The sequence below is a fragment of the Erinaceus europaeus genome, chromosome 1 (genome assembly GCF_950295315.1).
Source record: "Erinaceus europaeus chromosome 1, mEriEur2.1, whole genome shotgun sequence".
In the NCBI taxonomy this organism is placed as follows: Eukaryota; Metazoa; Chordata; class Mammalia; order Eulipotyphla; family Erinaceidae; genus Erinaceus; species Erinaceus europaeus.
The window spans coordinates 101,899,729-101,916,617 of record NC_080162.1 but is presented as its reverse complement, the minus strand read 5'-3'; the positions used below and the strand labels follow the sequence as shown (position 1 = coordinate 101,916,617).

General features: G+C 39.1%; 2 protein-coding genes across 6 annotated transcripts in view; both read right to left on the bottom strand.

Annotated features, from left to right (window-relative positions):
- The window catches only part of HECTD2 (HECT domain E3 ubiquitin protein ligase 2), a 123,556-nt gene that overhangs the window by 84,363 nt on the left and 22,304 nt on the right, over positions 1 to 16,889 (bottom strand). The window lies entirely within an intron of this gene.
- LOC132538729 (ADP-ribosylation factor-like protein 5A) lies at positions 3,658 to 6,237 on the bottom strand. Its single transcript, XM_060191904.1, has one exon. The coding sequence runs from the start codon at positions 6,200 to 6,202 to the stop codon at positions 5,663 to 5,665; it is 540 nt and encodes a 179-aa protein (XP_060047887.1). The 5' UTR covers positions 6,203 to 6,237; the 3' UTR covers positions 3,658 to 5,662.

The window sequence follows — 16,889 nt, the reverse complement described above, 5'->3', positions numbered from 1 at the left end:
ATATAGGCCAAGTTTTGAATACTTCTTCCAGGATCAAGATAATGTATGTTCACAGACTGTGAATGTACGGCAAGGGGCAATGAGCTATAGACATGCTGTTTGTGAAGCAGGAGGTTCCAGACCACATTTGGACAGTGCAGAGGATCAAAGTCAAGTCATGCAAAGAAATTCATCTATACCCAGCCATAAAAGAGGTTCTGATATTAGGATACAACTAGGCAATTGAGAGATGACCCCAAAGTCCACAGATTGTCTGGGATGGGGTGTTATCCCCAAGATATAATGTAGAACATCTATAGAAATATTATCAAAACTGCTAGAGAAAACCAGAAAGTTGTCTCTATTTTTCTTCTTATACTAGCATGAACAAGTCTTGAGGCTGTCTGCACTACTATATGTGGCTGCTATGGTCACAGCACAAAATGTGAAAGCACCTATAAGAGGTGACAAGAGAACCCCACCTCTAGGCATCATAGTACTATACACTTAGGCATAAAAAAAAAGAGAATTTCAGGGACTCACTACCTCTTCTGAAGCTCTGTATCTCTCTGTGATGTCATGGTTACTACTATTCAAGGCACTTCTTAAAGGGCAGAAAACAGATATGCTCATTCTATTTCATACTAACCTTCTAAAATCGCTTTCACTACCTGCATTAAAAATTGCAGCAAGCAGTCCTAAAGTACTTTTTAATTCTTAAGGCAAAATGTTTTCTCCCCTACCAGTTCTCCTCCTACCCCTAACCTGCTTGCACTGAACTCTGTCTGAAATGGGTGTCAAAGTAGAAAATTACAAGTAAGGATCTTTGATAAAATACATAAGATATATTTTACAAATGCAGGCATGACAAAATTAAACATATCTCAATGTTTATAGTAAGTATATGGTTACCAAGATACCAAGAGAAGTTACACAACTTTCAAAAATTAGTATCAGACACAGGATATTACAGATATTACCACCTGCATGTACAAAAGGTATGAAGCTTTGAACAGTTGAACCATAATGAGCCTAAATGTTTACAACCCAAAGGAACATTTTTAAAAACCCCAAAGCATTACCTTTTGCTTAATTTCATTTTAAACTACATGTTACCAACACGACTGTAAGTCATGTGATCCATCTTATTTGGAACTAACACTGTTAACATGATTCTGTCGTATTTTAATACATGAAGTTTTCTCTCATTGGAATTTTGGTTTTAAATAGAAGTATATAGGTGTCACCACATACGCAATGCTGTTATGAAGGGCAAACCAACAACAAAAAAGTCATGTATTGTGAATGTTGTGTGTGAGATTTCATGCATTCTCATGATGTCGTTTTAATAACCTATTACATTAAACCCTAACAATGTAGTACATGCTGCCATCATCAAATTAAAAATAAATTTTAGTCAATACCTTGATGACAAGGGAATGTGCTTTTATACTGTTGAAAAATAGCAGCAGTCCAAGAAACTAAATCATGATTATTCAACGTAAGGTATACAAAGATGAGAGTTGTCATTTGCTGGGAGGCTTTATAGAACAATGACCTGTGATGTGAAACTATAACAAGTACAGACTAGATCTGGAAATTATTCTTTTTTCTTCTTTAGTCTTTTTTTTTCCATTTTTTAATTGGGGAATTAATGTTTTACATCCAACAGTAAGTACAATAGTTTGTACATGCATAACATTACCCAGTTTCTCATATAACAATACAACCCCCACTAGGTCCTCTGAATCCTTCTTGGACCTGTATTCTCCCCACCCACCCACCCCAGAGTCTTTTACTTTGGTATGATACGCCAATTCCATTTCAGGTTCTACTTCTGTTTTCTTTTCTGAGCTTGTTTTTCAATTTCTGCCTGAGAGTGAGATCATCCCATATTCATCCTTCTGTTTCTGACTTATTTCACTTAACATGAATTTTTCAAGGTCTATCCAAGATCGGCTGAAAACGGTGAAGTCACCATTTTTGATGCTGAGTAGTATTCCATTGTGTATATAGACCACAACTTGCACAGCCACTCATCTGTTGTTGGACACCTGGGTTGCTTCCAGGTTTGGGCTATTACAAACTGTGCTGCTAAGAACATATGTGTACACAGATCTTTTTGAATGGGTGTGTTGGGTTTCTTAGGATATATCCCCAGGAGAGGAATTGCAGGATCATAGGGTAGGTCCATTTCTAGCCTTCTGAGAGTTCTCCAGACTGTTCTCCACAGAGGTTGGACCAATTGACATTCCCACCAGCAGTGGAGGATTCCTTTGACCCCACACCCTCTCCAGCATTTGCTGCTGTTACTTTTTCTGATGTATGACATTCTCACAGGAGTGAAGTGGTATCTCGTTGTTGTCTTTATTTGCATTTCTCTGACAATCAGAGACTTGGAGCATTTTTTCATGTGTTTCTCGGCCTTTTGGATCTCTTTTGTGGTGAATATTTTTTCTGTCCAAGACTTGTATACTGAAAATTATGAGTCACTACTCAAGGAAATTGAAGAAGACACAAAGAAGTGGAAAGATATTCCATGTTCATGGGTCGGCAGATTTAACATCATCAAAATGAATACACTACCCAGAGCCATATACAAACTTAATGCTATCCCCATCAAAATCCCAAGCACAGTTTTTAGGAGAATAGAACATATGCTACAAATGTTTATCTGGAACCAGAAAAGACCTAGAATTGCCAAAACAGTCTTGAGAAAAAAGAACAGAACCGGAGACATCACACTCCCACATCTCAAATTGTATTATAGGGCCACTGTCATCAAAACTGCTTGGTACTGGAACATGAACAGACACACTGCCCAGTGGAATAGAACTGAGAGCCCAGAAGTACGCCCCACACTTATGGACATCTAATCTTTGACAAAGGGGCCCAGACTATCAAATGGGGAAAGCAGAGTCTCTTCAACAAATGGTGTTGGAAACTACGGGTTGAAACATGCAGAAGAATGAAACTGAACCACTGTATTTCACCAAACACAAAAGTAAATTCCAAGTGGATGTTACATCACAAACTATCAGATACTTAGAAGAAAATATTGGCAGAACTCTTTTCCGCTTAAATTTTAAAGACATCTTCAATGAAACGAATATAATTACAAAGAAGACTAAGGCAAGTATAAACCTATGGGACTACATCAAATTAAAAAGCTTCTTCATAGCAAAAGAAACCACTACCCAAACCAAGAGACCCCTCACAGAATGGGAGATCTTTACATGCCATACATCAGACAAGAGTTTAATAACCAACATATATAAAGAGCTTGCCAAACTCAACAACAAGACAACAAATAACCACATCCAAAAATGGGGGGAGGACATGAAATTCTTAATATACAAGTAACTATCGTGACTTGAAAAATCATGAGGACATATGAAGCTTAGTAATGTAGAATTTACGTTCACAAAAGTATGTTGACAAATGTTCCACTGAACTTGCATTTTCAAGGTAATGTAAATATAAAATACAAAACATCTAATGTTAAACACTGAACAACCAAGGATGACTTGCATTTAGATGAGTCTTGTCAAACTTAATATGTACTACTAGTCCTCATCAAAATCTTTGTGAAATCTATTTTGATATTATTAAATATACATTTAATTTTTTGTTATTAATAGTATGTTACAAGGCTGTAAGATTTAATTTATTTATGTATTTATTTATTTATTTATTGGATGCAGGCAGAGAGAAACTGGGATGAAAGGTAAATAGGAAGGGAGGGAGGGAGAGGGAAAGGGGAAGGGGGAGAGATAAAGAGAGGGGGGAGAGAAAGACACTTGCAGCACTGCTTCACCACTTATGAAGCTTTCCGCCCAAAGGTGGGGACTGGGGCCTTGAATCCGAGTCCTTGCACGTGGTGATATGGGTGCTCAACCAGGTGGACTGCCAACCAGCCCCAAAACCTTTGTGAAATTTAAACAGCCATTATTTTATTTTATTTCTTATCCTGTATCATGCCTGTTTAAATGAGTCTTTTAGATTCTCAGGGCTTAATATAGTGCACCCAAGAAAATGTTTTAACACATTCAGGCTAAGTTTTCTTACATTTACAACAGAGGCATCTGACTTTTCAGATATTAAAAAAAAAACAAGCCAACAACAACAACAAAAATATACAAACAAGAAGGTATCTTGAGGACATGTTACCTCTTAATAAAGAGAAAATACATATGTTGCTCAATTTTAAAACCAAATTCTTACAGGCATAAACATTTGTATCTTGTATTTATAAATAAATTACTTGCTGTAATATGACAGATGAAAACCCACAGAAATAAAAATATATCAGATTATTCTAAATCCCAAGAATAAACTTTCAAATTAGCAAAGTATCTGTGTTGCTTAGAAAATAGGTTTTCTTTTCATTTTAAATGCTTTATATATATTTAATATCTAAAAGCTCTAGCTAAATTATATGATACTATAGGTTGATATGCCTTTCGATAGACTTTTCACATAAAGGTTTTCAATGCTGAAAAATATTACTTAATCAAAATTAATGGCTGACTGGTTGAAAGATTAATATTTTCCCCCATTTTATTGCCCTTGCCTTTGTTATTGGTATTGAATAGGACAGAGAGAAATCAAGAGAGATGGGGAATGCAGAGAGGAGGAAAGACAGACACCTGCAGACCTGCTTCACCGCCTCTGAAGCGACTCCCCAGCAGGTGGGGAGCTGGGGACTCAAACCGGGATCCTTCCACTGGTCCTTGTGCTTTGCACCATGTGCACTTCACCTGCTGTGCCACTGCCCGGCCCCCAGTAGATTATTCATTTATAATTTAGGTGGTGTATCTCTCAGTAAAAGAAAGCAATCTGGTATCTATTCAATGTGCAGTTCTGCCCACTAGTAAAGTAATACTAAGTCAAGAATTTGATAATCCTTTCAGTTGGATAACACATTCTCATGGTTTGGTCAACCAAAACAAAACTAAACAAAACAAAACAGAACAGAACAAAACAACAGGTACACAATGCCAAGCTTTTTCTCTTTTTTTTTTTTTTTTTACCAGTGGTTCACTGATTTGGAAAGTTGGCTAGTATGATACAGAGAACAAAGGGGGAACAGTATAAAATTGCTGTTAACATCAATGCCAGTACTTACATACTATGGTTATTAGTGAAGACATGATGAATTGTTGTGTTGTTTATTGTTGTTGCTATTTTTAGACGATAAACCGAAGCCATTAACTTGAACTTGAGGTATATACATAACACATACATAATCTTATGCAAAATACTTCTTATAAGTAACATTACATTTTAAAATATTAGAAACCAAGTATTTGCTCTGATTTGTATTTTGACTCACTGGAATAAGAAGAGACTGACACTCAACTAGAGAGATCTATCTTGATAATAAAGCTTTTTAAGTTAAATATGACGTCTTCGCCCTTTGTACTTACCACAGGCTACACAGTGTCCTGAGAGGATTCCTAATGAGACAAATGTCAATCACAGCTTGAAGAAGAACTTGCTTTGGAGAAAGCAGATTGAGACTTCAACTTTGTTTTCCAGTGAGTGGTCCTGATTTTTCTTCTTGTAGAAAAAGTTGAAGTCAGTTTATTGTAAATATATCTAAACCATTAGTTTTTGCAGCTTTCAGGTCAAGTCTAGCACTTTGTCAGACAAAGTCTGTGAGAGAAGAAGTTAGCAGAGATCATCTGATCTTCAGCCGGGACATCATCCACTCAAGTCCTTGGCATAATCCTTCATCAGTAAGAGCACAACATGCCTGTATATGCCATTGGTGGTCTTTAATAGATGTCAGCTTTAAAAACTGCGAGATCTCAGCTACAGTCATGCATTCCTTAACATCTTGCTTATTAGCAAAAATCAGTAATCCGGCTTTCCTTAGGTCCTCATGGGCTAACATTTTATAGAGTTCTTCTCTAGTTACAGAAATTCTTTCTCTGTCCGTACTATCTACAACAATGATTATAAACTCTGTGTTAGTATAGTAAGTGTTCCAGGAAGAACAAAGAGATTCTTGGCCACCAATATCCCACATTAGGAAACGTGTATTATTAACCACTATCTCTTCTACATTACTTCCTATTGTTGGGGATGTGTGTACAACTTCATTCATAGAAAATTGGTAAAGGATGGCAGTTTTCCCTGCGTTATCCAGCCCAACAATGATAACCTTGTGCTCCTGGTGATTGAACAGCCTCCATATCTTCGTGAAGAAAATGCCCATTCTTGGACGGTGGGACCCCTGCGGCCACGCACGCTGGCGGCCTCCCCCGCCTCAATCAGCCTATTTTCATGACTTTTTGTGGCTGATAGGATGGTCTTTACTTTTATATCTGTATGCTGAATGAATATTAATACCTTTAGAAGCAACTCAGCTGGGTACCATGATGGTTATACAAAAGACTCGCATGCCTGCGGCTCTAAGATCTCAGGTTCAATCCCCAGCACCATCATGAGCCAGAGCTGAGCAATGCTCTGGTCTTCTTTCTCTCTGTATCTCTCTCATTAAAACAGAAATTTTGAAAAATTCATATTAAAAGGAGGATGAGAAGGAGGGGAAGAAGGAGGAGAGAGGAAGGAGAAGGAGGAAGAGAGAAAGGAGGAGGAGGGGAAAAAGGAAGAGGAGGAGGAGAAGGACCACTACCATCAGGTGGTGGCACACCTGGTTGAGTGCACATGTTAGAATGTGCAAGGACCTGGGTTAGAACCCCCACCTGGTGGGGGAAAGCTTTGCGAGTGGTGAAGTAATCCTGCAGATGTCTCTCTGTCTCTCCCTCTCTATCACCCCCATCTCTCTAGATTTCTAGCTGTCTCTATCCAATAAATAAATAAAAAGAAGAAGGAGAAGAAACTCACCTACCCTGAACAAATTAACACAAGCAAAAATACTAGGTGTACTTTAGAGAAATCTCTGATGTTCTTAGAATCTAGGAAAGACTAATAACTTATTTTATTCTTTCATTTTCTCCACTCTGTCTTAATAAAGAAAGCCCCAAAGAACACTGTTTAACTAACTTGTGGAGTCTCCAAATAATAAATGCCAAGCAATTGATCCAGTCAACAAAGCCATTTAACAACAATTATCTACTAGATAAGAAGATTGCAACGATAAACAAAACAGTGATACAAAGTGCTTCCCTATAAAACGGGCTTAGCAAATCACATGATTTACGTATCTAAGTGAAGCAATATGCTTAAGTTCACAGAACTAGTATATTCAGAAAATAAGTCTAAATAAACTATTTTAAAGAGCACATCATTCCTTACTATATTAGGGCATTTAGATAAGAATTTTACTAACTACTGAGGCAAGCTTGACTATTTGTATGTTTTGTTTTATTATAGTATCTTAAATAATAGTGAGAATTAAATATTTATTTATGATTAGATGGAGACAAGAGAGGAATTGAGAGGAAAAGAGGAGAGAGGGAGATAGGGAGAGAGACAGAATGACCTACAACTCTATTTCACTACTTGTGAAGCTTTCACCCTGCAGGTGGGGACCAGGGGCTTGAACCTAGATTTTTGTGCACTGTACTGTGTGCACTAACTAGGTGCACCACCACCTGTCCCTGAAAAATGCCAAATTTGATGTACAATATATTTCATTTATACATAGTAACTGGTGAAAGTAATAAATTTATAAAATGAAGTCAATGGCAGGTTCCTCAGTAATACAGTTCTGTTAGCTGTAAACATCTATAGCAACAATACATTATAGGAATCTCTCCCCTGCCCCCGACAATTGTTAATGTTACCTATGACTGAGTAGTAATAGAAATGAGAAACAGAGTAGTTGAAATACAGTACACAGTCAGATACGAAAATGATCCATAACACAAGACTGGAAAAGATCATATCACAGTATTAAAGCTGTGGAGTATAGGATGTATCTGAAAGATTCTCTCTCAAAGGAGAACATCGTTGAGCACTTTTAAGCATGAGTAACATGATCATATCAGCATCGGTGGAAAAAAAAAAACCCAAATCACTCTGGTAGGAGTACAGGGAATAGAATGGGTTGAAGGGTAACACCAGAAGTTTACCAAGACTATTTGTAAAAAAGAAGTTTGAACTAAAACAATGGTTATGGCAGATAATGAGAAAAACAATGACTCAAAGGAGTGGCAAAATAGCTGACACCTATTCTGGGTTCAAATGTGAAGAAGAATGAGAATCAGAGAATCCTTCTTTAAATCACAAAGTAAATGAAGTGACCAATGTCAATGATTTGTTTCAGATCTCAAGAGAGCAGGCATAGTTTGACACCATGCTATAAAGAGAAAGGCACATGATTTAAGAATGTGTAAAAACTTTAAAGAAGTTGGGACACAGAGCTACGGAGCAGCAGCAGCTGTGTTCCTCTCCTCTCCTCTCCTCTCCCATATCAACTAGGAATACCAAAGGAGACCACCTGGGACCACAACAAGACAGGACTAGAAAAACTTCAGGAACCCACCAAATAACTGGTGAATGCAAACACATGTGGCTCCTGGGCAGAGAGGAGCCTAGGGAAGAGATTAAGTGCCTGGTAACAGTCCAGCAGTTTACCAGCTGAGACACCACCTCCAGTCTGTTCCACTAACAAAAAGATGGCTGAAGGGAGGAGAGGACTCCCCTAAGACTCTCCAAATGCAACTCTGAGTCTCCATTGCTACTGCCCTCAGAATATGGGGGAGTGGCAGGGAGACCCTGTGCTGACACCAGGGGACTGAGAACAAACCAAGAAAATCAGGAGACTATCAATACCACAGTGGCATAGCAGTGGGGTTGTTAGAGTCTCCTTGCCTAACCCCAGGATTATCTCTGCCCCACCCTGCTTTACCTCATGGTCAGGAGTCAGTGATTAAGCTAAGAAGCCCTCAGGCTCCCATAGCCTACAGGGAAGATAAAGAACAAAAGAGGCTTTTAAGCCACTGAGCTCCAACTCAGAGATTAAAATAATATGAAACAACTATCGATTTCCACAACTGTGAACCTTTAATTACCTTACTTAGACACAAGTCAATTCGAGCAAGAGTGATCAGTAATTTGAAAAGTACTGAGAGAGGAAACTCATAGCATACTATATAAAATGGCTAAACCAACAAGAAGAAATATTGGAGAAATGAACCAGGGGATGAGTCCACCTAAAAGCACCCAAAATGTGGAAGCACAAAATAATGAGGTCAACATGCAAACAATAGTTAAAGAAATAATCACAGGAGTGAGTAAAGAGTTTGAAATAATTGTCATCAGAAATTCAGAAACAACAAAGGAGACCCTGAAAGAAAACACTAATTATCTCAAGGTTATTAGAAAGCTCAAAGCTGAAATAGCTGAGTTAAGAACACAACTAGCTGAACAAGGTAAAACAGTATCAGAACAGAGTAACAAAATAGATGAACTCCAGAAAACAGGAGAGGTGAGAAAGAATAGAATCAATGAGGCTGGAGACAGATATTTAGCAAGATCGAGGATGAATTAGAGACGACTAAAAATGAAGTAAAAGATCTCAAGAGACTAAGAGATACTGAAAATAACAACAGAGACCTATGGGATGACTTCAAAAGAAATAATATACACATTATTGACTTATCAGAGGAAGAAAGAGAGGGAGGGGAAAAAAGCATTCTTCAGAAAATAATAGCTGAGAACTTCTATAGTCTAGATAACATCAAAGACATAAAGATTCAAGAAGCCTAGAGGATCCCAAACAGAATTAACCCAGACTTAAAGACACCTAGACACATCATATTTAAAATGGAAAGAAGTAAGGATAAAGAAAGGATCCTGAAGGCTGAAAGAGAAAAACAGTCACCTACAGAGGAAAACCTGTAAGATTAGCAGCAGACTTCTCCACACAAACACTATATGCCAGAAGAGAATAGCAAGATATCTATTGAGTATTCAATGAGAAAGGCTTTCAACCAAGACTATTGTATCCTGCCAGACAGTCCCTCAGACTAGATGGAGGCATAAAAAATTTCTCAGACAAGCAACAGTTGCAAGAATCAACTATCACCAAGCCTGCTCTGAAAGAAGTTCTGAAAGTTCTCCTATTAATAATCAGACCACCGGGAGCTGGGTGGTAGCGCAGCGGGTTAAGCACAGGTGGCGCTAAGTGCAAGGACCGGCATGAGGATCCCGGTTCGAGCCCCTGGCTCCCCACCTGCAGGGGAGTCGCTTCACAGGCGGTGAAGCAGATCTGCAGGTGTCTGTCTTTCTCTCCTCCTCTCTGTCTTCCCCTCCTCTCTCCATTTCTCTCTGTCCTATCCAACAACAACTACATCAACTACAACAACAATAAAAAGACAACAAGGGCAATAAAAGGGAAGATAAATAAATAAAAATTACAAAAAAAATAATAATCAGACCACCAAAAATATGCCATCCATCAGAACACTCTAAAAATCTAAAAAGAATGGCATTAAAATATCTTCAATCTTTGATATCAATAAATGTCAATGGCCTGAATTCACCTATTAAAAGGCATAGAGTAGGAAGATGGATCAGAAAACACAACCCAACAGTATGCTGTCTACAGGAATCCCACCTAACTAAGTAAGACAAACACAAGACTCATAGTGAAAGGATATAAAACTATCATACAAGCCAATGGCTCGCAAAAAATGTCAGGAACAGCTATTCTCACATCTGACATGCAGACTTTAAAATAAATAAAATTTGCAAAGATAGGGGTGGATATTACTTAATGCTCAGAATCAGTCAATCAAGAGGACTTAACAATAATTAACATCTATACACCCAATGAAAAGCCATCTAAATACATCAAACATCTACTGAAAGAGCTACAGCAGTATATTAACAGCAACACACTAATAGTAGGGGACTTCAACACCCCACTCTCTCAACTTGACATATCATCCAGACAGAAAATCAATAAAGACATGAGGGAGCTAAATTAAGAGATAGATAAACTAGAACTACTGGATATTTTCAGAGTCATTCATCCCAAGAAACTGGAATACACATTTTACTCAAGTTCACATGGGTCATTCTCAAGGATTGACCATATGTTAGACCACAAAGACAGCATCAGCAAATTCAAGAGCATTGAAATCATCCCAAGCATCTTCGCAGACCACAGTGGAATTAAACTAACACTTAACTATCAACAAAACAGTAGTAATAGTCCCAAAATGTGGAAGCTCAACAGTATACTACTTAATAACTACTGGGTCAAACGGGAAATAAAGAAATCAAAATGTTTCGAGAGGTCAATGAAAATGAAGACAAAAGCTATCAAAATATTTGGGAAACAGCTAAGGTAGTACTGAGAGAGGGAAGTTCATAGCGATACAAGCACACATTAGGAAACAAGAAAAAGCACAAATAAATAGCCTGACTGGATATGTTAAAGACCTAGAAGAAAAAGAACAAAGGAACCCTAAAGCAAACTGAAGGACAGAAATCACTTAAGTTAGGACAGAAATAAATAACATTGAAAATAAGAAAACCATACAAAAGATCAACGAAAGTAAATGTTGGTTCTTCAAAAGAGTGAACAAAATCAACAAACCTTTAGCCAGACTCACAAAACAAAAAAGGGAGAAGACCCCAATAAATCAGATCATAAATGAAAGAGGAGATATCACAACAGACATCAAAGAAATTCAGCCTATCATGTGAGACTTCTATGAACAACTCTATGCCACCAAGCTAGAGAACCTGGAACAAATGGACGATTTCCTAGATACCTACCAACTTCCAAAATAAAGAGGAACTAGATAACATGAACAGGCCCATCACAACTAATGAAATTAAAACAGTTATCAAAAACCTTCCCAAGAATAAAAGTCCTGGACCAGATGGTTTTACAAATGAATTCTATAAAACCTTCAAAAAAGAACTAGTACCTCAACTTTTAAAAGTCTTCCAGAAGATTGAAGACTGTCACTTGCGGTGCTGGCAGGACACAGAAAAAGGAGATTTGGAGCAGAAAGGGAACTCAATCCTTTATTTGCGCTGGCACCTCAGAGTTGGGTGAGAGAGAAGCAGCTTGTGCCATGTGGAGGTAGCAAAAATGGCCACCTCGCACAACAACCTTCCCTGCGTCTCATCACCGAAGTGAAAGGCAGGCAAGAGAGTGAGGTGCGAAAGAAGGGCTTTTATGGGAATAGCTCTCGCGAGAATGGGAAGGGGAAGGAGTAACCACAGCACTCCAGGTCTCTTGGAGGGACCTTAAAAAATTCATATAAGTGAAATAAGTCAGAAACAGAAGGTTGAATATGGGATGATCTCACTTTCAGTCAGAAGTTGAAAAACAAGTTCAGAAACAAAAACACAAGTAGAACCTGAACTGAAGTTAGCGTATTGCACCAAAGTAAAAGACTCTGGAGTGGGTGGGTGGGGAGAATACAGGTCTAAAAAGGATGACAGAGGACCTAGTGGGGGTTGTATTTTTAAATCGAAAAATGGGAAATGTTATGCATGTACAAACTATTATATTTACTGTTGAATGTAAAACATTAATTTCCCAATAAAGAAATTAAAAAAAAAAACTTTAAAGGAGTTGACAGTAGCACACCTGGTAGGGAACATCCCTTACCATACATGAAAGCCCTGGGTTTGAGCAGGAGCACTATACAGGAGCACTATGGCACCCAAGGGAAGCTCTGTGGATGGTAGAGCAGTACTAAAGTATATCTTCCCTTTCTGAAATGATACTCTGAAGTAATAAAAAGAATAAGGAAAGAAGGGGCTGAGTGGTGCTACACTCAGTTAAGTGCACATAGTATTAAACACAGGGACCTGTATGAGGATCCAGGTTTAAGCTTCCTGTTCCCCACCTCCAGGAGTGGTGAACAAGTAGTGAAGCAGGTCTGCAGGTGCCTATCTTTCTCTCTCTCTCCCTCTCTTTCAGCTTCCCTCTCAATTTCTCTCTGTCTTATCCAGTAAAATGGGAAAAAATGGCTGTTAGGAGCAGTGGATTCGTATTGCTGGTACCAAGCCCCAGAAACAACCCTGGAAGCAAAAAAAAGAAAAAAAAAACAGATTAAGAGGGGAAAAAATCATACATGTGTAAGGTTCCAGCACTATAAACAAACAAAAAATCTGAAGAAAATTTTACAATGGGGCATATAATTTGTGAGTATCTATAAAAGGAACTCATGATCAATAGGCAAAAGCTTGTATCTCGTGCCAAAATGATAAAGTAGTTCTAATGGCTAGCACACCACTGTGGCAATGGGCATATCAAGCCTATGTCCTCTTGCATGCAAATCCTCGAAGCCACCATGGAATCATCTCTTCAGCTGTGGTCAATCAGTAAGTGGTGCAGAGTGGTTAGGTTTAAAGGTGCCTACTATCCTGGCAAAAGCAATCTACCACTTTAATACAATGTCTATCAAGATCCCAATGATATTGAACAACTTGTCCCCAAATTTGTGTGGAACCACACACACACACACACACACACACACAAACACACACAACCAAAAATAGCCAAAACACTCGATACAAAATAAAAAGTGGGTTTTTTTTTTAAGAGAATGAGGGGGAGGATGACAGAGAGAGGTCAAGAGAGGACAGACATCATAGCACTACTCAAAACAAAAAAAACACCTTATAACTATAAAACAAATAAACAAATATAAGTATTCACTAGAATGGGCAACTAGGAAATCTTGAGGATGATGGACACCAAACACAGGGCAATGGTAGTAGCAGAAATAGACGGGATTGGATATGCTCTAGATTGGTGAATGGATGGGTAGTTACAAAATGAAAACATGCGATGAGACTGCTCTATCCAGTTTTATAAAAGAGGAGAAAGATCAGTGGCTGGAAGAGTACAGGAATTTTAAGGGAAGAAACACTGAGAATTCTGTCACAACTATGAAATCCATTTTGTTCAACTGGACTGATACTGCCTCACTCATGGGTCGAGTCAAATTACTACTCTTCTTCATTACAAGCATGGCAGTGAACTAGAGCAGACAGGTGCACTCAGCCAAGAGTAGCCAACTGTATACTGGTGACCTCACATTCAATGATTTGGTATAAATGACACTGATGCTCCCTAGTATTTTTCCAGATTTTAGGTAGGAAAATTTAGAAAGGGGTAACCAGGCGTGAAAGGGTAGCAGAAGCACACAGAGCAGCCTGTTTCTGATCCTGTTTGCTTCCTGGTTCTAATCTATGTATATTTTTTTTTCTGCTTTGTTGCCCTTGTTTTTTTATTGTTGTTGTAGTTGTTAGATATGACGGAAAGAAATGGAGAGAGGAGGGGAAGATAGAGAGGGAGAGAGAAAGATAGACTCCTGTAGACCAGCTTCACCACCTGTGAAACGACTCCCAGGCAGGTGGGGAGCCAGGGGCTCAAACCGGGATCCTCATGCTGATCCCTGGGCTTTGCATCACATGCGCTTAACCCGCTGTGCTACCGCCCAACTCCCTCTATGTATATTCTTTAAAAAAAAAAATTACCCTTCTGCCGGGCTAGCTTTGCGGGTGGGAGACAGATGACCAGGGACTTATCGCTGAGCTGGGAATGCAGTTCAATCTTTATTGACGAACGGGGATGCAGTTCAACAATCTAATCTCTTCTAATCCCTCTTCATCAGAAAGCCCTATCTTCTATATCTCTGGAGGCGGAAGTGTCAGGAAGAGGAAGTACGTAGGATAGGGGGTTGGGAGAAGGAAAATAGCACACGAACCAGTGGGGATTAAACCAATGGAAACAATGATTATGTAAATAGACTACAATGTCAAGCAACGCAACAGAAGGGGTTTTAGAAGAAGCAGAATTTAAAAGCATACCAACATTTCCCCCTTTCTTTTTAACTAATGGCCATAGTATCAGGAGTGTGGGGTGAACAGAAAGCTATATCGTACAGGCATTTTCAAAAGAACTAGCACAAGACATGGAGGAACAAGTAAGAGAGCAGCAAGAACCAGTGTGATGCCAAAGGGAGGCCTGACGGGGCATTTCCTGCCTCAAACGGCAACGTCTAGCAGGTGAAAGGGCATTTCCTGCCTCTGGGGGCATCTCTTGCCTCTAGGGGCATTTCATGCCTCAAAGGGCGTTTCCTGCCTCTGTGGGCATGACCTAGTAAGGGGGGGTTCCTACCTCTGGGGACAGGGCCTGCAGGCGAGGAGGCATTGCCTATAGAGTCCCAAGGCAGCTGGCTACAGTCAGTCTTTGAGAAACCCAGCAGAGTAAAGGGAAACTGCTGTAAAGTTGTGTAAAGTGTCCAAGAGGTGTACCAGTAAGTCCAACAGAAGTGTCTGTCCAAAGCAGATGACCATGGAAGAAATGCCAGGGGATGAAACGCTGCATGTATGTCTCAATGGGGAAGGTCAACCACTGTAATTCCACTTTTCTGTCGAGAGTGAGCTTTGGAGTTTGTGAATCAGTTTCTTCAGGTCATGCCAGGTCACATCATTGGTTTCGGGGTGGGGGGTTACTGTAGTTGTGCCATCTTGTGGGTGATGTCAGACAACAGGGGTACAAATGGATTTCCAGGGATTCCATATGAACAGATGCTTTTTCATGTGAAGACTGGACAGTTGTAATTCACTTACTTGTGAAGCAAAACTTGCAGCAGATTAGAAGTTTACTATAATTGATAACCCCATTATAACTGGTTTAAGTACCTTTATAATTTTGGAAGTCCTTTCTAGTATGATTTCAAGGTTGTTTAAATAATATAAGCTCAATAGAAGAACCATAGTTAGAAGCCTCAGGGATGAGAATCATTAGCATAATCATTGCACTATCTACCCCACCCATAACTCATACAGTTTTCAGGATTAAACGTTTCAGATTTACAACAAGACGTAAAAAAAAAATCAAAAGAGGAAAACACAATTTTTTTGGATTGTTTCTGGATGTCTCTACAAATCATGGCTGCATCCAGCATTTTTTTTAAGTCAATGTCATACAAAAATTCAGCCATTCAAATCACTCTCTTATGAAAAGCAACTGAAAGCAGACAGCAAACTTAAGATATTCAGAAAGAACAATGAGGGGAGAATCAAGAGAAAAGTGGTAGGCAGTTTTTGCTTCTTTCACCTTGAACCAGATTATCCAGATCTCACCATGTAGCATCATGAGTCCCCAGAGGGCATCCTAGTCCTAAAAGCTCCTCGAAATTCCATTTAGGGTGCTTCTGACAGTTCCTGCAAGATTGCTGCAGGCACCCATCTTTAAAAACATCTTCCCACAGAAGAAAGAATCAAATCAAGAGGGTAGAACTAACCACGTGTCTTCATTCTTGGGGAATGCCAGGGTACTAGAGAATGCTCTTCAAGTTAGAGTAGTCCTTCTTCGTGGGAAACATGTGAGAGGAAGTCCAGAAAGTCCAAGGAGAAACATCTGTGCATCTCCCAAGCTCTACAATCACAGTCATAAGAAACCAAAGTGTGGTCCAGAGCAAAATGTAGTCCTTCTCCTTGGAAAACATGGGAGGGAAGTCCAGAAAGTCCAAGGAGAAATCTCCATGCATCTCCCAAGCTCTACGATCATGGTCGTAAGAAACCAAAGTGTGCGGCAACATATCAAAAAGATTGTTCATCACGACCAAGTGGAATTCATCCCAGGAATGCAAGGCTGGTTCAACATCTGTAAGTCAATCAATGTCATTCACCACATCAATAAAAGCAAAGTCAAAAATCACATGATTATCTCAATAGATGCAGAAAAAGCCTGTGACAAAATCCAACACCCATTCATGCTCAAAACTCTACAAAAAATGGGAACAGATGGGAAATTCCTCAAGATAGTGGAGTCTATATATAGCAAAGCTACAGCCAACATCATACTCAATGGACAGAAGCTGAAAGCATTCCCCCTCAGATCGGGGAATAGACAGGGCTGTCCACTGTCACCATTACTCTTCAACATAGTATTGGAAGTACTTGCCATAGCAATCAGGCAAGAGAAGGAAATCAAAGGAATACAGATT

What these genes read in the sequence shown, in the direction of transcription:
- LOC132538729 (XM_060191904.1), bottom strand. Translation starts at nt 6,202, where the DNA reads ATGGGCATTTTCTTCACGAAGATATGGAGGCTGTTCAATCACCAGGAG.